General features: G+C 34.5%; 1 protein-coding gene across 7 annotated transcripts in view; it reads right to left on the bottom strand.

Annotated features, from left to right (window-relative positions):
• Positions 1-27,648, bottom strand: part of CNTN1 (contactin 1) — a 340,010-nt gene that overhangs the window by 149,700 nt on the left and 162,662 nt on the right. For all 7 annotated transcript variants that reach the window (XM_076007181.1, XM_076007180.1, XM_076007183.1 and 4 more), the window contains one exon: positions 808-942. In XM_076007181.1, the coding sequence (XP_075863296.1) occupies positions 808-871 (64 nt within the window). In that variant the 5' untranslated portion in view covers positions 872-942. The remainder of the gene's footprint in view (positions 1-807; positions 943-27,648) is intronic.

Below are 27,648 nucleotides of genomic sequence, written 5' to 3'. Positions count from 1 at the left end.
CTTTTCCTTATAGGAAATATCTCTAAATGCTTCATACTTATCTTTGAAAGACAGAAATATAATATTTTTCCTAAACCTAAAACACTATCAAAACTTGTTATTCTAATGTCCCTACACACATTTTAGATGATTTTAACATTGTTTTTATAGCATTGACTAAATTGGTAAAGACTGTGAGAGTCAATAGTGTGTTGTGGCCACTTTTAGTAGCTTTTAAGAAGTTATTATTAATTTTCAAAGATTTTGTGAATCAGTTGTTAAATACAACCAGTATTAAAAATTAAATTATATTAACTTACAAATAAATAAACTGTACTAAGCACAAAGGGATAAATGCTTAAAACCCATTATTTTCTAATTTTTTTAAATTAAATTTTACTGTATCTATGCGATTGAGGTCATTTGTGTCTGGATGTTGAAAATACTATATAATGGTGAGTGGTTGCACACCTTTTTCAATCCACATTAAATGATGTCAAGTTGAAATTGACCATAGTAGGAGTATTTACTCTCCAGAAATAGACAAACGCTACACTCCAGGGATTCCTTCCCTACCCCAGAGATCCAGATTTCAAATATTCACCAGCACACTCCTACTCAAGATTGACTAAATCTTAAGAAATTTTAATTGAAAGTAAAAATAAAAAGAAAACAGAGTCAATCTTAATGTATATTTATTTACTTGGATGATCCAGATTTCAAAAGAAAACATTAGTTCTAACTTTATACAACAGATTTAATGAAACAAACACACATATTGGTTACGTTGGTATACCATATGGAGCACATGCAAAGGACAGTTCTTACCTGCTAAACAGGTTGTAAAAGACGTTATCACAAGTTGACCGACCAGCAACCACATTTTCATCATGCTTTCAGATGTTAGGTTCAATTTTCCAATAATAAGCTTTAGTTTTATGACAGTTGAATAGTATTAAATGCCTGCATCAAGAAAAGAAGAAAAGAAATGAAAAGAGAGGAAGAGAGGGGTAGGGAAGGAAGAAGGGAAGAGATAAGAAAATGTTGATCATTTGGAGCCAAAAATGTTATCAATTTTTTTTATTTTATATTCTTTGTTTGTAAGTTTTATTTTATTTAAGTATATTGCCAACACCAGGTTGTAATGAAAAGAGTAGATTTGGTATCAGAGGGCGTCAGCTGACACCCCCAGGACTAACACATTATCATGAGCAAGTCACTCAATCTGTGTCTTTAGGTTTCTTTTCCACTTTAGCCACCGACTTTAATAATCAATTTATGCAGACAGTGCAGATATGAATACTTTAACATCAATAATTTTAATTGAAGATTAAATTTAATTGATTGGTAGAAAGATTCAATTAAAGTTGTATTTGTATAAAAGCTTTGTTAAGTCACAGACATTATATAAGGTGATTTGTTAGCATTATACTTGCTAACCGTGGCTTGTGGAATTTTTTTTTTGCCAGAAATGCTAATTTTTAAGTGTTAAAATATATTGATTAATATCACATTCATTCCTCCCCTGCACTTCTTTCATTTATCATTCAACAAAAATAAATAGTTGCTCCTTTTGTGCCAGCAAGAGACAATCTAGGGGCCAAATCTTTCAAACTTGCAGAGCCTTTGTTAAGGACAAGAAGACAAAATTAATCAATTACTAAGCTACAAAACCATGCAGCAGTCTAATTACAATTATCTTGCTTTAACAAATTTTGCAAAGATGTATGAGCATGTGATTGCATTGCTGTGGTTTTACTCAGGGCCTTGAAATAATAGCTTCTGTTGATGAAGGCCCCACAACTTAAGGTTTATCATTTTTGTGGTACATCCACCTCTGTGACTAAGCATATAGATATAAGGAATCAAGAAAGACAGTTTGCTTACTCTTAAGATGCTTATAGACTGGTGGGAACACCGATATGTGCACAAGTCAACCCAATGACATAGATGTCCGGACCTATATACTATTCAACTTTGAAAAGTGTTGATCATTTTAATTAAAACCATTGTAAATACAGCCCATTGGGAATGGGCCTGATGGTGGAGGGCAGGGCACCGCAGTGGAGGTGCTGCCCGCTGAGACTTAGGTCATTGGTGACTACTAGTTTCCACTACTTCTTACTAGAACACCTTAAGAACTACATGCCCCAGGGCATTAAATAGATAGCTCTTCAATAGTAAAACAATAAAAATTTTATCTTGAAAAGATACTAAATCATGTTTCCAAAAGAACATATAATAGTATTAAAAAAACACCTCATAACATAAAGTTGAGTGAAAACATAAATTAAGATAGAGTATGAAAGCAATTCTGAAAGGAAAACACCTAAAGCTGCAGTGTTCAAATACAAATATAATCAGACATTATTTAAGACAGCAAAAACAAATCCTACTGATTGCTTGCATTGTGCTGACATGTTAAAGAAAAATATGGGATTCTGTTTTTTGAAATCATGATAGATTTTTGAGACTACATTTACCACCCCAATTCGCCTAGCACTTTGAAAAGGCTGGACAAAAATTTTACCTGGCCTGTGGTAATATGTAAGCCAGGAAAAACATTTTCTTTTTAGTATACATACTCTGTAGTAGACAAATCACTTATTTTTTTTAATTGAGTTAAATTCTTAGAGAAAATATAGTAGGGCAAAATTATGATCAGGAAATATTTAGAATATTCTTTAAAAAATCTAACAGACAATTTTTAAATATCAGAATTAATTTAGAACCAATTTCTTTCTCTTGGAGATATGTGAGAAAGGGAGATCTATATAGATGTATAAACTACATTAAGTCTGAAATTTTTAATTTAATTTTATTTCTTTCTCTAAGCAGGATTGAGGAGACAGAAAAATAAATAGTTTAATGGAGGTGAAGAATGAAGAACAATTCTTTCAAGAGGCAGGAAAATCAAATGATCTGTGGAAGGACTTTTAGCTGTTTAATTTTGATTCTGTTATATCATTAGTGTCTAGATCTAAATGAAAATTATTGAAATGTGTTCACATTGATTATGCCTGTCTATTTGAGCATTTACTTGGCCTGTTACCTTCTAATTCTTATCATTTATTTATGCACACAAATTAGGATGTGTTCCTTTAATGAACAGAAAGATAGATAAAGCAAACAGGTAAACTATACCAAAACTGTTGTGTCAATCAAACAACTATTTTTGTAAAGATTAACTTAGATCACATTTGTGCAAACACTGCAGAATATAAAGCAGGAGCAGTTTAATGGCAATAATTATTGGATTTTAAGTAATTCTAATTTTTAAATAATAAACTATTACAATTCAAGAACCAAGTGATTTCCACAGATATTCAAATTTAAGAGCAAGAGATGCTGCCGCAGTTTTGGTATTGTGTGAAGAAGCAGCAGCACTGACCATAAAGAAAAAGAAACAGATAAATAAGAACAATTTCTGTGAGAGTTTGCTTAAGATTTTCTCATTGTGTTGGAGTATGTCAGTGACATCTTGGTCTATTTACCCACTAACTTTATAGAGACTCTGGAAAAGAGGTGGGACAGGTCTAATGGAAGATTGCTCATGTCCATACACAGCATGTGATTTCAGTAAATTGAAAATAAAATACAGAAGAATCTTCTAGGTCTACAATGTTATTTAACATTTCCTTCTCAAATGACCACAGCATATGGGAACATACGCTAATGTGTAACAGAAATTGTGCAGGGCAAGTCAGCTAGATCTCATCTGAATTTTGCCTCGACCATTCTTTAGCTTGCAACTTTGGGCAAGTTGCTCAACCTCTGACCCTAATTTTCCTCAAGTATAAAATATAGAAAGAATGCCTATTTCACAGGGCTATTGTAACAATTGCACGAGGTTGTGCATGTGAAATGTTTACTGTGAAAGCATTTAGTAAATATTAATTTATTACTCTAGTAGGCCAAAAACCTATCAGGGCAGGGACACATCACTTGTTCATTGTCATGGCTCTAATGAATGACCCACAGAAGTCATTCAATATATATTTCTTGATAAATAAAGGAATGAATGGACCATATCCATAACTATAATCAAAAACACTTGCCATAAACAAATTGAACTTTAATTTCCTAAAATAAGAATAGGATTGTGACAATAAGTAATAAGAAATGTCTCTTACTGTGTGGCTTTGATCTTTGTTAGGTATTATTGTGGCTTATAAATATACTTTAGAAGAGGAAATTCTAGGGGTTGATATTTTAAAGCATTTTAAGTATGCAGTTTTTTGGGTGTTGGTGGAAGTCTCTCTTTTCCAGTTTGGATATGCACACTCTAATCAGAATGAACAGTGTTTTCATTATTTTGAGCCTCTCTGTGTTATACCATGCTATCTTTTCCTTCACTTCAAAATGTTGCCTCTTTCAATAGGACACTGAGTCATCACCCTGGCAGCATGTAATTTATTTCATTTAATGGGTTTCTTGCCGTCCAGGTTATAAAAGCATCTTTCACATCTTGTTCACACATTTGTTTTCTGCTGGTGATTTGTTCTATCATGTCATCAGTTATCCCATCATTTGTGACTCTCTCGTCACATCCCTTAGCAGCGCAGTAGAGAAGGCTGAAAGCGGAGCCTATTCCTACTAATGCAGAAGAAACTGCTCTTAGTATTTCTCTCTGGAGGTCATCCCACTCCGTAACTCACAGCTAGCTCCTGACCTCCACGCGCCTGAGAGCATCACATCGAATAAAGTGGCAGAGGAAGAACACAAAACAACTGGGACACATATGTGCCAGTCACAGGAGCAGACTTGTTTCTCCTGAATAGCTGAAATAACAGCAGGACCAGAAGCAGGAACCAGAGGTGCATTCCTGTCTCTGAGGCCATGCTGTGTGGGGCCAGCTGCCTGGGTTGGTCAGCCTTTGCCGGCTGACCTACAGAGCCTACAGAGCCCTGTGGTTTCTCATCCTCCAGGTCAGGCCCCCTGTCAGGTATTGCTGCTGATGCTGCCTTCTACAACCCCTCATGGCTCTGTGGGGCTCCAGTGACCAGCAGATCCCTGACATGGGTTGGTACTATTTTAATTTCCAAGAGAATGCAGTTCTTTTCTCTAGCATCCTTCACTAAATCTATTAAACATATATTGAAACAACGACAACATTTCACAACATACTCAGGCAATGTCATGTGACAAATTCACTTTCTTCTTTCTACTTCTTTCTTCCCATGCTTATCTTTCTTCATCCCTCTCTTTTCCTGTTCCCTTTAGATCTGGTCCCCAACCCTTGGGATGCTGACTAGTACTGGTTCATGGCCTGTTAGGAACCAGGCCCCACAGCAAGAGGTGACCGGTGGGCAAGCGAGCAAAGCTTCATCTGTATTTACAGCCGCTCCCTATCTCTCACGTCACCACCAAGCTCTGCCTCCTATCAAATCAGGGGCAGCATTACAGCATTAGATTCTCATAAGAGCACAAACCCTACCGTAAACTGCATATGTGAGGGATCCAGATTGCACCTCCTTATGAGAATGTAAAGCCTGATGATCTGAGGTGGAGCTGAGGTAGTGATGCTAGCGCTGGGGAGTGGCTGCAAATACAGATTCTGATTAGCAGAGAGCTTTCACTGCACAATAAATGTAATGCGCTTGAATCATCCCCAAACCATCCCCACCCTCCCATCCCTGGTCCATGGAAAAATTGTCTTCCATGAAATCAGTCACTGGTGCCAAAAACATTGGGGACCACTGCTTTAGATAACATTAGAGTTGAGAAATTTGGCCCTTATACAGGTATACATTTTTCTGCTGGACAGACCCCATCTAGCTCTTGTCCTCTTTTGTTCTAGTACAAGAGAGCCCAAACAAATTATTCAAAAAAGCTTCAACGACATATTAATTAGCAAGCAGTTAGCCACTAATAATTATTTAAATAGTATTTAGTACTGCTATATAACAAAAGTGTTCCATCAAGACCAATAAAACTAATTTTTCATTGCACTAATGGTTAGACAATCATTTATATTGATAAAGAACAAGATCTCAGGAATACTGAGGAAATATTCATACATACATTACCAAGTGGTCACATTTCTATTTTAGAAAGAAAAAAAATGTTTTGGCACATCAGGCCCCCAATATCACATACCTCTATTGTTAACATAGCTCACAAAAGTTCATTTTTTAAAAAAGAGTATTTAACCTACAATTTGACATATGTCCCTCACCCTCATCACTCTGCTCTGGTTCTGAAGAACATTCACTACAAAGTTGTAATTCCAGGAAATGATCAGATGAAGCTTATTAGAGTTAAACACAGATACTGTAGGTGAAATATCAATACCAATATCAATACCAATAACTCCTGCTGTATAATTCAAAACTGGGGGCCATTTTAGTCTCAGACTCAATCTTGAATTCTGTCTCTGCTACTCAAGTCCCTTAATCTTCCTGATGAGTCAGTTGCTCAGTCTGCAAAATGGAGATCCAAGGTCCTACTTCAGAGCATGACTGTGAGGGCTAGATATGTATGTGTGTGGACATGTAAATGTAGATGTGACAACGCTATGACATATATACATAAAAGTGCAATGGATGAAGTGAATCAATAAAATTTTCCAGAAATGAAATTAGTTTTGAATTTAAAAAATGCTACTCCTTTAGAGAGGGGATACTGTACATTTAAATGCTAAGTCCATTAAGCACTGTGATATAAATATTATACATCTCCAGTTAATTTTCAGATTACTAAATATAATTTGAACCCAGATGACACAACTCCCTCTAACGGAATAACGGCATGCTTTGATGTTCTTCTCCAGCCCCACACTGACTTCTTTAAACTCTATAAACAAATTGTGGCTATTTCAGCTTGCCATATTTATGCAAAGACATTAACAATGTTTGAAGAGCTTACTGAAATGGTCAAATATATTTTGTAAACTGTAAACATAGTGTTCTGAACCAAGTGTATCCCCAAAGAAAATACTCCATTTTCTGAAAATGATTACAAGCAGTATCCTACTTTTGTCAGAATAGAATCATATGTTGCTCAACTAGCAGTTAGAGCTGCAAGGGTCTTAAGTTGGCAACAGCTTTTGCCCCTGAACAGCCTGCCCCATGACTATGTGTGAAGTGTATGTCAAAAGACGATTGATACAACACATTCCAAAACATCTCAATAAATGTAACATCACCAGAGTGTGAAATATTCCAGTATTCACTTAATGTGCTTACTGTATTAATTCATGAACTTTGGTATGCCTACAAAGTATCCGGAAAGCTTGATTAAAATGCAGAAACTTGACCTACTCCCCCTGAAATTCTAATTATTCCTTGGGATGTGCTCAGGAATCTATTTTATTATTGAATATTAATAATAACCACATCCCAAATGCCATTAATGGAGGTGGCTCCTGGGACCACATTTTGGGAAACACTGACTTAGCATTATGAAAAATACGTTAATCATTGAATAGAAAAATGTCCCTTCTAATGATCTAGAGCAATGATTTTAAGTACCTTTTTAAAAATTGAACAATAAAAATAGGGGATATAAATCTGTCTAGAATAGAGGGATTCAAACCCTGGCTCAACCACTTAGCTATGTGTCCCCAGACAATACTCATGATCCCTGTAATAAAACTCAGTTCATCTCTAGAAATCTCAGACAGATTTGGTCAGGATCAGAGGAGATAATGTATAGGTTAGTAATTTGTAAAATGTTGTGCCCATGTGCATATTACTTGCTTCTGTACTGTCTTTCTGTATTGTATCTGAGGTTACCTTGTCACCTTCAGGACTCCCATTCATTGCCGGGCCCCATTCATTTCCTTCCACCCAATCATTCAACTGACTCATTGACGACACCCGGGTTATTAGTTCTACTCTCCATTATCCAACCCCGATTCTTACTAGAACTTACCTCCCATGTTTTATCTTTCATTTAATATTCATTTGGTACTTTGAGCAGCAATTCTTTGCTAAATGTAGCACTAGATTCTGGTGATTTAAAGTAGAATAAAATACTCTTTTGCCCTTGAGTAATAAGCTGATTTTCATTAGTATACTGATGGAAAATAGTTTGGGTGGAATCCCATAATTATATATGTGAGTTTTAAACTTTGTTTGATAAAGAATTACCCCCTTTGTTCATTGATTGAATTAATAATTCTCAGAATTGCTGATAATCAAGAAATCATATTGCTCAATTTGCTCATTATTATTAAATTCATTTTCCATTAGCATCTCAAATTTTGTAATACCAAGCAAAATAATTGTGTGGGGTTAGCACATCAGTTCCATGGGGAAGATAATTTGAGATCAGTAAGGCCTTTCTGCATTTCTCAAATTTTGTCAGATACCTTAACCACACAAACACGCACTCCTAAAATATGGGACAAAATCTATGTAGGGCTTTCTATTTATTTTACCACCTAAAAATGGTGGTTTCTTGAAACCCTAGTGAATAAGCATGGCTGTATCAGTTATAGTCCTGTGTAACACCATGGGCTTAAATTAACCTGTGAAAAATATGTTCTATAAATATCACAAATTGAGTTCCACTATTTTTAAGTTCCTCTGCATATTACATCATTTAAACATAAATGAGTAATTAATTTAAATATAAATCCAATTATCTAAAAATGTGAGCAGTTACTCTATAAAATGCAAGCTGTGCTGTCAGCACTTAATTAATATCCATATCTTCAAAAAGGCTTCAGATTTCCCCTCCAGCAGCCATTTCTAGAGTTGGCCTGAATTACAGGGATCGTGTGGCTTGCCCAAAGGCACATGGCTAGCAACAGAGCCAGGGTTTGAACCCTTCTATTCCAGATAAATTTAAATCCCCTATCTTTTATTATTTTTTTTTAAAAAAACATACTTAAAAATCTGTCCTTGCTATAGATCATGAGCAAGGGCATTTTGTATATCCAATGATTAACTTATTTTTCATAAACTTAAGTCAGTACTTCCCAAGATGTGGTACCAAGGGCCAACTCCATTAATAGCATTTGGGGTGTTCTTATTATCTATCTTATAAGATAGATTTCTGGGCAATTCTCAAGAATAATTAGAGTATTAGAGGGAATAGCCCAAGATCTGCATGCTAATCAACCTTCCAGGTTAATTTGTAAGCATACTAAAGTTTGAGAATTATTGTTGTAAGCATGTTAAGTGAGGGCTGGAGTATTTCTACCACTCACATAGAACAATGTACAGGTAGATTTGGGCATGCAAATATGATCTGAAGCCACATCATCAGCCAATGTACTCTAAAAGTTAGAATATGGCCTGGTGCAGTGGCTCACACCTGTAACCCTAGCAGTTTAGGAGGCAGAGACAGAAGGATCACTTGAGGCCAGGAGTTCAAAACCAGCATGGGCAACATGGCAAGACTCTGCCTCTACAAAAAATGTTTTAAAATTAGCTATGTGTGGTGGCATGCACCTATAGTCCCAGCTACTCACGGGGCTGAGGTGAGAGGATTGCCTGAGCTCAGGAGTTCGATGCGGTGAGTTATGATAGTGTCACTGCACTCCAGCCTGGGCAACAGAGTGAGACCCTGTCCCGAAAACTAAAAATTAAATAAAAACTCAGAATATGCACAGAATTTAACAGCCTACCTCTTAAAATTCTGACTGTAATGTTCTTTGTGTGGCATTTGATCTAAGTGAGAAATGAATATCCTCTATTTCTATGTCTGATTTAGTTTGTCATATCATAATGAACAAGGCATTCTGATATACTGCTTTGACTAATACCTAGACGATTTCTGACTTTTAAATGAGACTCTCTTATTTAACTATAATGACCTGACAATGCACTTTTAACTTCTTTTGTTACTCACCTGCAATTCAAACTGATCCGAGATAGCTGGACTACTACAAAGAAATGTGCCCTGTGATACCTTCCCTGTGAATCATATCTAAAAAGCCAAAGTAGGATTTAATAAGTTTTTGACAGCAGAAAAAAATTCTCATGCCAGCAAGATATAATGTTCAAACTTCTTTCCCTTTTGCACATATCCACAAAAGAACAGACCTGTGAAGAAACTGCCAGATCCAAGAGCTCACTCAATCTGCGCTGGGAGTTTTAAAGACGTGCTGAGCTGTAATATCCCCATTGTATGGCTTTATTCCTCTGTGAGGATGGCCACATCTAATAAAAAGGCTTTGTTGCTGCTGTCACTCTGCTTTCTAGGTTGCACGCTAAGCCATCCTTCCTAATGCTGCTGCAAAGGATTATGATGTTAGAGGTTGCTCTACACTGCACAGCATCTGTATGTCTTCCATGTAAAAGAGCAGGCATTTATTCTACTTCACCAATCTAAAGGTACATAGAATTTCTTAGTCTCAGCTGACAAGAGACTACTCATGAGGGGAGAAGGAGGCTGATGATATTGTGACTCCTATTGGCTGCTGTTCAGGTTAAGAGATGTGCCATATAGAAGGCACATTCTTTCTGAGACAGTATGATGTAACCTTTGACATTCTATGTTTTAGATAAAGGGGAAGAGTCACTGACTATAGGTCATTGTATCAATATGAAAGCTAATGAGTGATTCATACCCGAATAATTTAGGCCTTTATTTCTAGAAGCAGCCTCAGACGATTTAATTTTAAATGCACTTCGATTCAATTAAAACAATTCAACAAGTATTTATTTTTGAAACACATCTAAAAGGATCCCAACGAACATTTGTGCAATTTAGACATCTCTTTTTATCACATGCTGTTTCGAAGACCAAGAAATTTGTTTCATTTTCTTTAAAGAGTATATAATAAAATATTCACATAAAGGTAGATGGATGGTCATTATGAATTAATTATTCGTTAATTTGTTCTTTTATATTTACAAAGTCTCTACCATGTCCAGACATTTTGTAGTAGTAGCATAAATATTGATAAATCAAAGATATATATTCAGGGAGGGAATTTCTAAATTGTAAACTCCTTAACAGCAAAGATTGTCTCATTCCTTTTACTGTACTCTATATTACCTAACATGATGCCTAACACATTGAATATATTCAATTAGTATCTGTTGAATAAATTTATTAAGCAATCACTAAAAGCAAATCATTGTCCCATATTTGACAAACAGATCCACAGGGGCAAGAAGAAGTAGCAATAATGAAAACACAAGGAAAATAAAGGTCAAATCAGAGAACATGGAATAGTTTAGCATGGCTAGGTCATACACTCATGGAAAATAGAAACATCTGAGAAAGATAAATGGTAAGAGAAGTGTCGTCAAATTATGACACCTTAAATGCCACGTGTTGAACTTTGGTTTCTTCCACAGTTAGTTGCTGCTGAATAGTTCTGTAAGAAAATGTCAACACAGCATTTAATTCTAAGTGTTTTGGTTTATGAAGGCTCTGTTCTTCTGGTTCCTTTTAAAGACTTCATTACTAGAACAGATATTGGAGAAACTTTCTGACTCCTGTGTCTGATGCCCACACAGCATCAAGGTTTCACATTTACATGAACACATCATCTTGGGCTGTACAGAGAGTTTTGTCTCTTTTTATTAAAATTTGTATCAAATATAAATTAAATTGTCAATAGGGCAAGAGTGACTATACACCTCCAGTTATATTAAATTACAGAAAGAGATGTGGATTATGCAAAAAGCTGATTTCTAAAGGAAAAGGTTTCTATAGCTACTGATAATATCTTTAGCTACTCTGCCTTAATGTAAGTATTGTTATATCAAATCCAAGCCTTATCAATCAACAAATAGTTCTTGAGTACCTACAATGTGAAACAGTTCATACAAGCCCCTATAGGTAATAGAAGTAGAGGCAAAGTCTCAAACTTCAGAAATTTAGAGTCTAGTTAGCTACAAGCTTTAGGGAAAACCCTGTGGATCTACCTTTTGATTCCTGCCACCAAGAGGAAATTTTGCCTGTGCATTTATTATTTTAAAGAATGTGTATCCAAATCTCTGAAGCTTAGTAAACAATACAAAATTCAATTTGACCTTCAGAAAATATAACTCTCTTGTTGTACTCTCTGGCTCAAAATTTATCAATGATACACCATCATTTCATCATGCATTCAACAAATATCTACCGAGTACTTTTTACGTGTGAGGCATTATGCTACACCATAGAAATAAAAACGTGAGTTTAAAAAGTCCTTAGCTTAGTAGTTAAGATGTCCACACTCCATTTCTCAACTTGTAAGGCAGGCTCTGGTTTAAAAGTTTAAGTATTAACTTGATTAATTTTCACTTGAACCAATAATGTAGCCACTATTATTTAATATTAAGCTCAGTTTATAGATGAGAAAGCAAAAATCTCAACTATATTCAAGACCTAGATCAATCTTTATCTTTATAGGAAATGATCTCCTCAGATAACCTCCACCTCTGCAGTTCTCTCCCTGGTATAAGGTCTCAGAGCAATTGTTTGACCCACTTACTGGTATCTTACTATTATGTGCTTGCTTATCTTCTAAATGCAAGCTACTTCCAACTAAATGTAGGGACACTGGATTAAAAAATATTTGAAGGTAATTTTAGGGGTTGAGAAAAAATTACTTTGGAGAAATAGTTTCTTTGCTGAGATTTGGTGTTTCTGATAGGTCTTGAAGGCCTATGAAGATAATAAATAGAACAGAATATCTGATTATGAAACTATCCTGGAAATTCTGGGCCTCATATGCTCATAGAATTTTAGGTTTTTGTATTATTAAAAGGCAGTGAGATTGAGAGAGAAGCATGCAGACTGTGGGCACAGTTGGAACAACTTCATATATCTGGGTAACATTGGGCATTATTTTTACACATTGGTAAAATGAGAATAATAATACACACTTGTAGGAATTATATGAAAAAAATGTACATGTGACAGGTGTAATAGTTCTCTTTACCCATAACTACATTGTAAGCTCCTGAGAAAAAAGAGCATGGCTTATACATATCTTCATATTTCTATTGGGGCTTAAATACTTTGCCCAGAGTGTGTGATCAATAAATGTGTGTGTGTGTGTGTGTGTGTGTGTGTGTGTGTGTGTTTAATAAAGAAGATTTAGGTGTGTCCTAGAAGAAAGCTGACAATTAGAAAAGCACCTAAAAACAGCTATGCAATTGCCTTCATTTAGAACTCCTGAAGTACGAGAATCACTATTAAATTAACTCCCTCATGGACTAATGGGTTATCAATGGGAGCGGGACTGTTGGCCTTATAAGATGAAGAGACGCCTAAGCAAACATCTGAGCATACTCAAGCCCCTCACCACGCGATGCCTGTGCTGCCTTGGGACCCTGCAGAGTCCCCATCAGCAAGAAGGCCCTCACCAGATATGGCCCAGCATCCTTGAACATTTCAGCCTCCATAACTGCAAGAAATAAATTCCTTTTCTTTATAAGTTACCCAGTTTCAGACATTTTATTATAAGCCATAGAAAATGGACTAATTCAATTGGGTTGATGGTACTTTCATGCATTTATTTTTTACTCTGTGAAATTGTGGTTATTTATTTAGTAGTTTAATCTGTTCTATAATTTTCCCAGGATGATTATGAATATCAAATTAGATAATATAAAAAGCATTTTTGCAAATTAAAAGTGCTACAAAATTGAACAATACTGTTATAAATAGAGGCTTCCATGTAAATGATTATCAGTTCCGACACTTACAAAACAGAAATTTGAGTAGCAGTCTTTGAAATCTATTTCCAGAATTACCTTGAGACCAGACTTTCAAATCCCTTTTAAAGGGAAATTTATGAAAGAAAAAAAATCATGCTTTTATGCTCTTCTCCCCATCTTTATTCCACCAAAAAAGTTAGAACATTTCTCAAGATATTCCAGTTCAAAAGCCCCTAATGGCTAGCTGCCAAGACTAAATGTATATAGACCAAACTCTCTATAAATGATATGGTGAATTTTCAACTCATTCCCCTCTCAGCTGTAATAAACTTATGTAGAAATATTTTTATTTCATAGAATTGACTTCCTCATCAGTATTAATAAAAGCAGCATTAAATATTTTCTTCTTTCACTTAGGGGAAAGGAAATATACTTTGCCCATAAATAGATAGTTACACAATAAAATGTCAGCTTTTAAAAAACAAGGCATTGGGAACTGGGGGAAAAATGGGTCTCTAGATGTCTTGACAATGCAATGGCATAAAGTAAGGGAAATATGTTTTTTTTTCTTGTGACATATTTTATATTTTATTTTTAGAGCAGTTTTAGGTTTAAACAAAAATTAAACATAAAGTACAGAGTTATCATATACCCCCTCTCCCCTATATTGTTTCCCCCATTATTAACATTTTGTATTATTGTGGTGTATTTGTTACAACTTATGAGCTAATATTGACATATTATTATTAACTACAGTCTACAGTTTAAGCTGGGGCTCACTCTTTGCATATATATTCTCTGGATTTTGTCAATTGGGAAGAAAGATACAATAGGATTTCTCTTCCAAGTTTAATGACCTCCAATGTAGTGCAGTTGCCAGTAAATTTGCAAAATCAACAATGTTGGATAACAAAATCAACAATTTGCTTTGCAAATGTAGGAACAGTTATATAGGCAACTTTGTTTGTTTTAAAATATTTAAGTGCCTATCCTATATATTGTGCTAGATCCTCAGGATTCAACAGATCCAAATATATGGTTCTTGGGTTCAAGGAGGGCATGAACCAGTGAGAGAGAAACACTGATTGGGTAGTACCTGCAGAGACATTGGAGTGAAGAGAGAGAGGGAAAGATGAATTCGGGATGAGTGCTTATCTCTTAGGGTGGCCATTGCAGTGGAAGATGCTGCTATTCAACAAAGGGAGGTAGAGTTTTGGTGGGTAAGTGACTTGGTCAAGAATTTGGTTTGAATATAATAGATTTAAGTTTCCCATTAGATATCCAAGTGGAGATACCAAGTAAACATTTGAATAAATGAGACCAGAATTTGGAGGTGAGATATGAATAAGGAATGGCTATTTGGAAGTTCTCTGCCCAGTAACAGATAAAACCTCCTAATCGATGTGTTTTATGCAATGAATAAAGGAAAGGAAGAAAAATGGAGCAGTAGAAATATAAATCAGAAATGACTTTTCTCCATCATGGCTGTCTCAACAACTAAAAAACAATAAAATAAGGGCAAAAGGCAGTGACAGCTGTATCTATTGGCAGGAGCCTAGTAGCTCTTTACTCTCTTGCCAGATTATTTACTTTCTTTACAAGTTTAGAAGAAATACCTTTGGCTTTTATTCTAAAGTTCCTGGTGAAGTAAAACATATATTTAAAAAGTTCCTTTCTGGGTATTTTGATAATTTAGGGAATATCACTATTATAGTTTCAGTTTCTTAGAATAAAGATATTATAACTTGGAGGTTGTAGAACACAGAAATTTGTCCTCTCTTATTTTTGTGAACTAATTTTGAATGTATAAAATAATATTTGTCATGGCCATTCAAATTCTTATTCAATAAACTATCAGTTATGAGTTCAATATGTCCAAATTTCTGTCCCTAAATTTTAAATTATCACTGATACTTTATGTGATTTTGATTTAGCTTGAAAATTAAACTCCTTACATGACTATGTAGAATGATATAATGATCTACACAGTTAAGGTGAAGAGGAAGGTTTTGCAATTAACAAGGAAACTTTAGGAAAAAGGCAATATTTTTGCTTGAATTATCTAAGTGAGTACATACATTCTTTCTTTATATTTGAACTATACCTAAAATCATTAAACCAGGGTGTTCCTGCTTAATATTTTGGATATTTTAATAAGTTTTCCATCAGTAGACATACTATGTTTTCAATCCCATTATGTTTTTGTTTATTCCATTTATTTTGATTAATGTGTCCTCAATTTCTGGGAAGGAGAATCTGTAACGATTTATATTCTGCTGAACTGAACCTGTCTGACTCTGAGCACTCCAGCAGAAACAAAAGCGCACGTGTGGCTCTTTACATTTCTTTTAATACACATTATATAATCAGCTGTTGGCAAATTGCCTCCCTGCCATGTCAACTAAAAAGTTACAAAGTTTCAGGTTTCAAATGTTTCACCTTTACAGAAGTAAACTTCCACTTAAGAAGTTTTGCATATACAGTTGTTGTATGCCCTGAAAAATGATTAGCATTCCCATTAACGTATAGTATCCTAACTAAATCAGGTGTTATTTCTGATATGCCAATAATAACGATTGTTTAATTATGGTTTTCTATCTCCAACAGTGTGTTTCCTTCCTTGGGGATGATTCTATTTTGTTTTCTGAAATTAATATTTTTATTGGCATAAGTGTCAGTAATCTAAAATAGCCTTTCATAGAAAAAATTCCAACTTGGTTGGGATTTAGAGTTCTGCTGAGAATGAGAAATTCCCTGGACTCATCTGGAATGGGCATATTATCTTATAAAACTAAAAAAACAAACAAAAAAATCCTTTCAGAGCAACATTTTAGGAATGTACGTAGTAACATAGATTTTGGCCCTAAGAAAAATTCATCTACACTGTAATTATGTCCTTTCCAGCACCTTCTGTTAATTGCATCTAATCTATGTATCCTTCACTTTCAGACAGGCTCCCAAGGCAAATTCTCAGTGGTAAATCTTTATTTAACCTTATCAGCCAGCTGGTTATGTGGCCAAAACTAAGCTGAAGGAAGAGGATAGGCTCTTGAGATATGCCTATATAGTATGCAAGAGTTCAAATTATTCTTTCACTGAATAAATAAAATGCAAAGATGAAAACATAGTGAGGAAGATTCAATTTTCTCAAGATATCGGTTCTTCCTAACTTGATCCAGAGATTCAACTCAATCCCAATCAAAATCCCACCAAGTTATTTTGTGGATATTGACAAAGTGATTCTAAACTTAAAATGGAGAGACAAAAGACCCAACACAATATAGAAGAAGAACAAGTCTCTATCACTGCAGATTAGTTTTGCTTACTCAAGAATTTTACATAAAATAAAGCATTTAATGTATACTGTTTTGTGCCTAGCTTCTTATACTCAGTAGTTTTTGAAATTCACTCATGTTATTGCATAGTTGGTAGTTTATTCACTCGGTATTGCTGGGTAAAATTCCATTGTGTTAATATACCACAACTCATTTAGTTATTCACTTGTTAATCGATATTTAAATTGTTTCCAGTCTTTGGCTACTATCAATAAAGCTGAATATTTATGTGCAAAAAAAATAAATAATAATAAATGCCCCAAAACAATTTGAGCCATAAAAAAAAGTCAGAGGACTGACACTACCCAACTTTAAGATTTAAAGTTATAAAGACTGTAAAGGTATGGTGATCAAGATACCATGGTACTGGCACAAGAATAGACACATAGATTAATGGAACACAATAGTGAGCTCAGAAATAGACCCACATAAATATAGTCAACTGATGCTTGACAAAGGAGTAAAGGCAATATAATGGAAAAAAGATAGTCTCTTCAACAAATTGTGCTAGAATAACTGAACATCCACATGCCAAAAAAAAAAAAAAATCTATTCACAGACCTAAAACTCTTCACAAAAATGAACTCAAAATGAACTCTAAATTTCAATGCAAAACTATAAAACTACTAGAAGATAACATAGAAGAAAATATAGATGACCTTGGGTATGGAAATAACTTTTTAGATACAACAATAAAGGCGGATCTATGAAAGAAAGAATTGCTAAGCAGGACTCCATTACAATTAAAAACTCCTACTCTACAACAGACACTGTGAAGACAGTGAGACCACAAGCCATAGACTGGAACAAATAGTTGTGAAAGACATAGCTGATAAAAGACTGTTACGCAAAATACTCAAAGAACTGTTAAAACTCAATAAATAAGAAAACAACCAACTAACTAGAAAACGGTTAAAAGACCTGCACAGACACCTCACCAAAGAAGATGTGCAGATGGCAAATAAGTATATGAAGAGATGTTCAACATCATATGTCACCAGGGCATTGCAAATTACAATGATAATAAGATATCACTAGATACCTATTAGAATGGCAAAAATCCAAAATACCAACAACACCATATGCTAACAAGGATGTGGAACAATGGGAACTCTCATTCATTGCTGTGGGAATGCAAAATGGTACAGCCACTTTGGAAGACAGTTTGGCAGTTTCTTCCATACTCTTATGCTTCCATACTGTAAGCATACTCTTACCATATAATCCAGCATCACACTCCTTGGTATTTACCCAAAGGAGTTGAAAATTTATGTACACACAAAAACCAGCACAAGGGTGTTTATATCAGCTTTATTCATAATTGCCAAAACTTGGAACCAACCAATATGTCCTTTTCTAGGCAATGGAATAGTATTTAGCACTATGAAGAAATGAGCTATGAATCCATGAAAATACATGTAGAAAATTTAAATACATATTACTAAATGAAAGAGGCCAATCTGAAAAGGCTACATACTGTCTGATTCCATCTATATAATATTCTGGAAAAGGTAAAAACATGGAGACACTACAGTGATCAGTGGTTGCCAGGGATGGAGGTGGGGGTGGGAATGAACAGGCAAAGTACAGAGGATTTTTAGAGCAGTGAAACTATTCTGTATGACCCTCTAATTATAAATGTGTCCAAATTCATAGAATGTACAACAGCAAGAGTAAACCCTATTATAAACTATGAACTTTGGCTGATGCTGATGTGTCAATGTAGGTTCATCAATTGTAACAAATGTGCCAATTTGGATATTGATACTGGGGGAGGCTATGTGTGCAGGGGCAGGTGGCAGGGGGTATATGGAAATTGTCTACACTTTTTCCTCAATTTTTCTCTGAACCTAAAACTGCTTGAAATATAAAGTCTATTAGTAATAATAATAAAAATGATAAGCAGAAATAAAGTTCAATGGGAAGTCACAGTAGAAGCTGATACTCATAGTCAGCTTACAAATGACCTAAGAGAGAGTCCCTATCTAATGTTATTCTCAGAATTTACCACGGATGTATCTGTATTAGCTTTTAATTGATGATATCTGCATAATATTAGAGATTAATATTCCATGGGTAAGAGTCCGGTAAATTACTCATTTGTTGAACACCTAATGTTTCACATACTGGACAGGTGGTTTACATATACCTTTCACCCTCACAAAAACCTGCAGGTAACTGGTATTGACTCCAACTAACAAACCAAGAAAATGAGGTTAAGAGGATTAAGCTACTCGCCAGTGATATTAAATGGTGGCACCTGTACCCTAACAACTTCCTCCTTGACATGATGCTCAGCTTCTCTATTCTTCTCATCACTGGAATATGTGTGATAGATAGGCTCTGCCAGGGTCACTATCAGTTCTTTTTTGTGAATTATCTTTCTAATACTTATAATGACACATTGAGATGGATACCACCTATACCTTTCTTTCAGGGCAAGTATTGCCCATTATAATTAAATAAATCTCAATGCTTGACTCCCCCATTGATCTGGGGCTTCAACCAACCACAATGCCTATCACACAGGAAATGCTAAGTAAACATTTTTTTAAATCCCTGAATGTATAAATTAGCAAATGCTTTGAGAGGTATCACTATTTCACTGACATAAAAAAAAAATAATTGCTTAATATTTGCACAGAATATCTGAAGGGATAAATTGCAGAGACTAAAAAGAGAAGTAATGACATTCCAATTGATTTTTCCCTTTCTTAAAATCAAAGTAAAATGTACCACCACCTTTTAAAGCTGTTTTAGTAATTTTGCTCTGTTTTATTTCAAATCACTCAAAACAGCCCCCATCTTTGCTTTTTCCTTTCCTCGTTATGGCTAAAATGTAGTTCATGAAGAGCAGAAATTCAAATTATACGCCCAGCTACTTCTCACTCACCTTTTAAAGAATCTCCCTCGTACTATAAATACATCAAGTGTGCAGATGGCAAGTGAGTTTCCTAAGACAGCAGGTTGAACCCTCACAGAAAATGACCTGAAAAGGAATTTTTCGAATGCTTTAACTTTTTATAGCTCCAGTCAAAATATTTTCAAGAGATTTCAATTGACTGGCCACATGGAGCAGACCCCTGCTGGCACAGGCCTGCACACCCTCTGGCAAGATGTTATGGGTGTTTTGTTCCCAGTGGCAGGAGGGGAAGCTAGGTTTTGTTCTTTGTCCACATGAGTGCCCCTCCTGTGAATGTTTTCTTCTGAGATGCTAAATCAAGGAAAGTGATCTCTTCCCTTTGCTGCCTTCCTGAACCTTGTTTTGTTTGTGGAGAGCCACCCAGGTTGTGAGACTCTCTCTGTTTATTAAACCTAAACCGATAAAGTTCTCCCACAGTGTCTCTACCTCGCCTGGCAGAGAAATCTTGCTGTCTTCTCTACCAATGAAGCAATTTTATTTGACAAACTGCTTTCTGTCTTTCCCCTGTGTTTCAGCGGTCCTGGAAAAGAATAATTGCTGGTGAAAGAAAAAACTGAATATTTGTTTGCTTTTTCTTTATTAACCACATTTCTTTAAAATCATAATCTAGAGTCTTAAAACAAATAACCACAAGATTGGAAACTATACCTCAATTTATTCCTAGGTATAGAAAACATAGGTGACCAATCTGTGATTATAGACTTGCATTCCAATATTGCCTTTTAACACTCAAAATATTGCTTTGTAAAATTTAGATTAGTATATCTACAAAGAGTCCTTTTTTAATGTGTAGGTTATTTTAACATTTTTCTATGAAAAATTAGCAACGTATTTTTAAGAATATGGGTAATTAAAATATATATATGGTATACATTATAAAGAAACTATCATAGTTGTTTTCAAATTTTAAAAAACATATATAACAGAATATGAACGTTTAAATCATAATGCAAAATTAATCAGGATATTAATAAGACTATGATTAATATCATTTTAAGTTAGGATTAATGGTTTTTAACCTTTTATATTCATAAACTCTTTTAATAATCTAATGAAGGCTATATAACATCTCCCCTACATAATGCAAACCCACACAAAGCATTTGATAGATTGATATCATGTTAAGACTGTAGGACCAGTTTTAAAGTTCTGTGAGGACAGGGCCCACGGCTATGCAATCTATTTGTTTATCCAAGTGCCTTCCATGGTACCTGAAACATGAAAAATACCAGTTGAATATTTCTTACATACACGAATTTAGCACTACTCCAGAAGCTCAGGGGAATACAAATCAAAATAAAGTAAAAATTAGACTTTAAACAATTAGAAGCCTGGGCTCCTGGCTCAGGCCTAGAATCCTACCTAGCACTCTGGGAGGCTCAGGCAGGCGGATTGTTTGAGTTCAGGAGTTCAAGACCAGCCTGAGCAAGAGCGAGATACCATCTTTACTAAAAAATAGAAGGAAATAACTGGGCATGATGGCACATGACTGTACTCCCAGCTACTTGGGAGGCTGAGGCAGGAGGGTAGCCTCAGCCCAGGAGTTTGAGGTTGCTGTGAGCTAGGCTGACGCCACGGCACTCTAGCCCAGGCAATGGAGTGAGACTCTGTCTCAAATAAAAACAATTAGAAAAGAGGAGGCAAAACTATTATTTGCATAGTGTGATTATACACCAGAATAACAAAGAAAATGGATTTAAATTAAAGAGTAGAATTAAGAGAGTTTAGCAAAATGGCTAAGCAAAAGATAAATATAAACTAAATGGCAGTTTTCTTGTACACTAACAATAACTACTTATAAATAAGGAAAATAAAGCCCTTATTTGCAATATTAATAGACACATAATTGATGACCTAGCAATACTTTTAATGATCAGTATAAGAAATGAAAAGGTACAAATATTTATTGATATATCTATAAAAGTATTAAAAAATTAGAGAAATATATCATTTCTACAAAACAAGACTCAATATTATTAAGTTTTTCCAAAATGATATACTTACTATCAAAGTACAAATGGAATTTCTCTAAACTTGACAGAATAAGTCTCAATTTCATTACAGAAGAAATGATTGGATAGAACATTAAGAATATTTTGGAACAAATTATAGCTCATGCTAACACAGTACTTAGCACTAACCATTTTAAATATATTTAATCCTCATTTAGTCCCCACAAAAAAATTCTGAGGTACATACTATAAATATCTCAATTTTACTGATAGAGAAATTAAAACACAAAAATGTGAAGTCATTTACCCATGATCAAACAGTTAATCAGTTGGAATGTTTGAATTCACAACCAAGCAGTTCAGCTCTAGTCTTCAAGGCTAATAAATTAAGTTATAATCCCACAAAACAGAAAACCGTAATATAAAACTCCATAGGTAAGTGTGATGTTCTTTGAAGAATCAACAGATAAAAGCTAACCATTTCCTGATCATTTACTATGTGCCAGACACCTTATATATATTATCTCTCACTTATCCCTCACCCTGTGATATAGGCTCTTTCTTTGTGTTCATTTGAGAGATGACACAACTGAGGCATGTAGGTTAAGCAATTTGCCCAAGATCATGGTGACTGTGGTGATAGTAAGTGGTGGAATTGAGATTTGAATCCAGGTATACATCTATACTACTTATGAAACCACCATTTAGAAATTAATAAAGGAGTGCAAGACAAGAACTGTGGTAAGGGCTTAAACCTTGAGAAAGCACAGGCCCAACTAAGAATAATGATAATAATAAGCCACTGTCCTTTTGTTTGCCTCTCTATAATTGCTACTCTTGCGTCACACAGCTGGTGGTCATAAAGATTCTTTCTCTATAGATAACACCACCTTTTCTAAATCTCAAGGTAGTTTCTGAGATATCTTCCAGGTGCCCATTCCAATAGATTGGCTGACGCCCCCAGACTGGTGACCCATAGCAAGAAACTGACTCAACTGGAATTGCGACCCCAACCCAGGAATTGACTTGACGCAAGAAGATTGTCTAATCCTTGCCAGCCAAAGTATCTTTAAAAACTCTGTCTCCCAAATTCTCAAGGAAGCAGATTTGAGAAATTCCTCCTGTCTACCTGCACTGTGCAGAATTAAACCCTTTCTCCATTGCTATCCCAACTATCTCAGTGTACTGGCTTTTATCTGTGCAGTGGGAAATACAATCAGGTTGGGTGGTAGGTAACACTTATATCCTTCATCTGTGAAAGTGTTAACAGGTAAAGATAGGAAATATGACTTAATGAAAGTCACTGACATGATTAGACAGCTAACTAAAACAAAAATCAATAACTATTCTAATCTCACTTCATATGTCAATATAAACCCAGATGAATTAAAGGTTGAAATATAAGAATCAAATTAACTTAAAAAATTCATTTAAAAAATTCCAAATCCCTGAATAGGAGAAAATACAAAAAAAAGAAATTTTAAATTGCATACATAAAAATTATGAATGAATTTTAAAGGAAAAATATAAATTAGGGGAAAGCTTCATAAAGATTACAGACATAGCTATAAGGAACTTATAGCTAAAAGATAAGAAGCCTATTACAATAATAATAGATAAGTTGCTTAAGGACATGAGTAGAGACTTGTATGAATAAATAAATGTGAATGACTAGCGAATGAATCAAAATGCAACTTTTAAAAATGTTGTATATACATTTTATTTGATAACATTTGTATGGCATTAAACTTAATAATACTTAATGTTGATATGGATACAACAATTGGTTTTTTACTATATTGCTATAAGTAGTGATTAAGACAGTCTTTTTAGAAAATAATTTAGTAATATGGATAAGGGTCTTGAAAGAGTTTAGACAGTTTGATATAGTAATTCCTCATAGAGAAATCTAGTCTAATGAAATAATTAGATTTATTTACATTATATTAATAATAGAGCAATATGATGAAATATTAGGGAGGCCTTAAAATAATACTTACAAATGCTTCATAATAATCAGAATCAGAAAAAGATACTATATTATGTGGAAAAGCAGAACTAAATATTATATATTATGACCTCAAAAATATAAGGTATACAAAAGACTCAACTAAAAGGTGGGAAAGAAGAAAAAAAGAAAATAAAAGTATAGGCAGTAAAATAACATACAATCACATTTCAGAAATATATAAAGGTACATAAGAAATTACAATAAATATAAGAGGATGTAACTAATTTACCTGCTAAAAGGCAGGGACTCTCAGAACACACAAAGAAAAAAAAAAACTTTAAAAACCATTAGCTAAGAAAGAGAAATATTCTGAGTATTTAGAATAAGTAAGGCATAAAGAAATAATATCAATATATGGTTATTTCTGTGTGGTGGCATTATGGGGGATCTTTATTATTTTCTTTATATTTTCTGTATACCCAGATTTTCCTATGATAACGAATATATTACTTTAATAGTCAGAATATTATTATTGAGGCAAAAATTAAGACAAGTTAATGATTGTGCTTATGTGCATTTCTCTTAAAAGTAATTATTTTGACAAAATCTTATTACATATTTAAAATTTTACCCTTACACAAATAAAACAAGAAAAGAATTACTGGAAGTTGCAGTGCACATCTATAAACCAAAACTATTTCCAAATGAAGCCATTTAAGTGAGCCTATAACAAATTCTCTCTAAATACAGAGGTAGCAGATTATCTTTCTACTTTTTTAATCAGGACATGCTACCAGCAAACTTTCTTATTATGGAATGGAAGATAGGAGTTCTCTCTGTAGATTTCATCCTCAGACTATGTTTCCTAGCAACGCTCTTTAAACCAGAATGTCTTTTTTTATATCAATCATTCACATCTGTGGAAAATGATTAAAAACATCTCTCTCATCCTGTGAGTAAACAATATGAATTAGTCTAGCAGGCAGCTGCAAATGGAGATGAAGAATATCAATTCTATAATCTCTAGAATTTTCTTGTTCACTTTGGAATACTATGATGCTTGTGCTTTAAGTTTGGGGAAACACATTTGCATTTCTCAATCACAAATTGTATGATTTTAGTAATACTTTTAATTGTCGAGCATTTGGACTCAAAAAGAACAGGCACTGTAACTATATAATTCTCATTTTCTCAAGATTAGAAATAGCTGCTGACTCAAGGAATACATTTAACTTAAAAAAAAAAATGCAGTCTTTGCATTGGATCAATCATTCTCAACCTTAAAGGTAAATTAGAATAAGCTGAAAACCTTTTGAAAAATACCCATTCCTTGGTTCAAAACTTCTGTTATTCTGTCTGGAATGAGGCTTGATTAAAAGTTAGGCTTGATTAAATCTCCAAGTGATTGTAACATACAGTCTAATTGAAAACCATACATGCTATGCAAGGCATACAGTAAGTAATGAATAAAGTTTCTAGAATAAATGATTGAAAGAAGATGCTCAGACATATCTTAAAATGCTAACCTATTCATAGATTTTCTATAATGAGTCAAATATAAAGTTCAATAATGAAACCATAAAGAACCCAAAGTGAAAAGTCTATGTTCCATGTGTTCAAAGAAAGTAAAAAAATGTTTTAAAATGTCTTTCTGCTATTATAAATTATTTTATTTATACTAAATATGGAATATGTTAAATTCAAAGCATTTAAAAAGGAGATTATGTGTACATGCACATTGATACTTATATTACCTTTAGAAGGGGGTGTACACAACATTGGCCTATTGAAAATAGGACGCTATTTTGAGGTCTACCATACAACTAAGTGTGGCACTATCCTAAGAGATGGGCAACTAGAGAAAGAGGTCCAGATGAGGTTATTTCCTCTGAAAGGACTAGTTCCTATGGTCTTAGAGGGGAGAAGATGCAGAATAAATAGTGTTCATATCACTCGGTTTTCAGTGTTGCACATTCCAGAAAAGCTATAGAGAACCCTTTAGGAGAGTGAATCAGAAACAAAAAATTGGCCAGGCATGATGGCTGACACCTGTAATCCCAGCACTTTCGGAGGCTGAGGCAGGAGGATCCCTGAGTCCAGGAGTTCAAGACAAGCCTGGGTAACATGGCGAGACCCTGTCTTTACGAAAAATAAAAAAAAATAATTATCTGGGCTTTGTGGCACGGGCCTGTAGTCCCAGCTACTTGGGAGGCTGAAGCAGGAGAATGCCTTGAATCCAGGAGTGTGAGGCTTCAGTGAGCTGTGATTGCACCACTGCACCCCAACCTGGGCAGCAAATGATTTATATGCAAAATTAGTTTTATCATTTTCTTTTCCAATCATACTCCATTATCAAGAACTCACACTGGCAAAATCTTGACAAAATCACCCAACTCAAGCTTTGCATGAGTGGCTGTCATAGTTTTTTATACATAATGTTACTGAACAAGTATCTATTTTTCTATTTCCTGATCAATCTTAGGAAGCAATGACACATTTTTGTAAGTCAATGGCTATAGCCATGGTACCCCAAATAGGAAACTCTCCTGGGGTGTTTTACATTTTTTCAGTGAAACCCAACCTAGTTATCTGTAAGACCTAAATATTTATTAAAAGGACTCTTATGCATTTATTTTGGTGAAGCAGTGTCATGTAAAAATCACCAAGAAATTAACAGTGCTGTAACTTGAAAAAGTTTGAGAACTTGACCACAGTATAACTCTAAATCATGTGTAACTATGAAAACATCTACTATTAGAAAAGCTAATAGATAATCACTCATTAAGTTCTAAAGTCATCCTTGAAAAATTTTGCATATTAATATCACTTTTTTCCATTCGAATTCATATATAAAACTCAAAATGTTTGGGCTGGTTTTGGTACCAAAAATCCACCTTCCATTCTCCTTGCACTCATGGTCCCAGTACAACACATTTGTTCTGGGAAATAAACCTTCCTCAATCCTCATTCTATGTGGATGTAGATGATGGTACATAAGTTCTATGCCTGCTCAGTCATAATATTGAATTATCATATTCTTTATTCACAGGAGGTATAGTTCAGGAACAGGTTCATAATCTACTCCTAGTAAATCTATATAATTTCATCCTTTTAGCCACAGTGATTGGCTCAGAGATGAGCTTGTAACCCTAGAAGTTCCAAGCATAGAATACAGTAACTTTATGAAGAAGCAAACAGAAGTTTCCCTCTCTTTCCTACTGGACTTAGTCCTATGAGTATCTGAGCCTAGACTCAAAGGAAAGTATCATGGAGCCTGAGAATAAAAACAGAGTCAAGAGAAAGATAAAAACAAATTAAATCACCTCTGTCCCATGATATTCCTGAGGCTGTATTTACTTCAGAACTTTTCAGTGATGTATAACAGTACAACCCCTGCTTTCTTTGGTTAGTTTTAGTTTGGTTCTCTGACACTTACTGTCAAAAGAGTCTAAGTGATGCATAATCTTTCACTGTGTCGTTTATTTGCTTAAGAGTAAATCCTTAAGCAATTGCAAATATCCTGGCTAGTGAATCAATCTGTCTTTTCCAGCATTTTGATTTCTATATCATTTAAACACAAACCTATTTGTACCCTGCACTTTAGCCAAAGGTTTTTACCACTATATCCTGAAAACTCAATGACTTCGCTATTTTTTCATAACATTTACTCAGCAACTGTATTTGCAGCCACGTAGGAAAGAATGCTCTCCCCTTCTTCTTCATACCTACCTGCCCATAAAAACTCAGCAAAAGGGAATCCTCAAAGACTTCCTAAACTGTAGACTTCAAAATCAGCTTTCGACCTCTAAAATCTAGTTCATTCTAGGTTTCTTGATACTCAGCAAATAGTTGTTGAATGAAAGAATACACTGTTAGTATGTATCGGCTATATAGTTTGCCTTTTCTTTATTGCTAACCTGTCCCTCTATGGTATAATATTCACTTTATTTATGAA

Source organism: Microcebus murinus, chromosome 10 (genome assembly GCF_040939455.1).
Source record: "Microcebus murinus isolate Inina chromosome 10, M.murinus_Inina_mat1.0, whole genome shotgun sequence".
In the NCBI taxonomy this organism is placed as follows: domain Eukaryota; kingdom Metazoa; phylum Chordata; class Mammalia; order Primates; family Cheirogaleidae; genus Microcebus; species Microcebus murinus.
The sequence above is the reverse complement of the archived record's forward strand: the minus strand, read 5'-3'. Positions and strand labels throughout refer to the sequence as shown.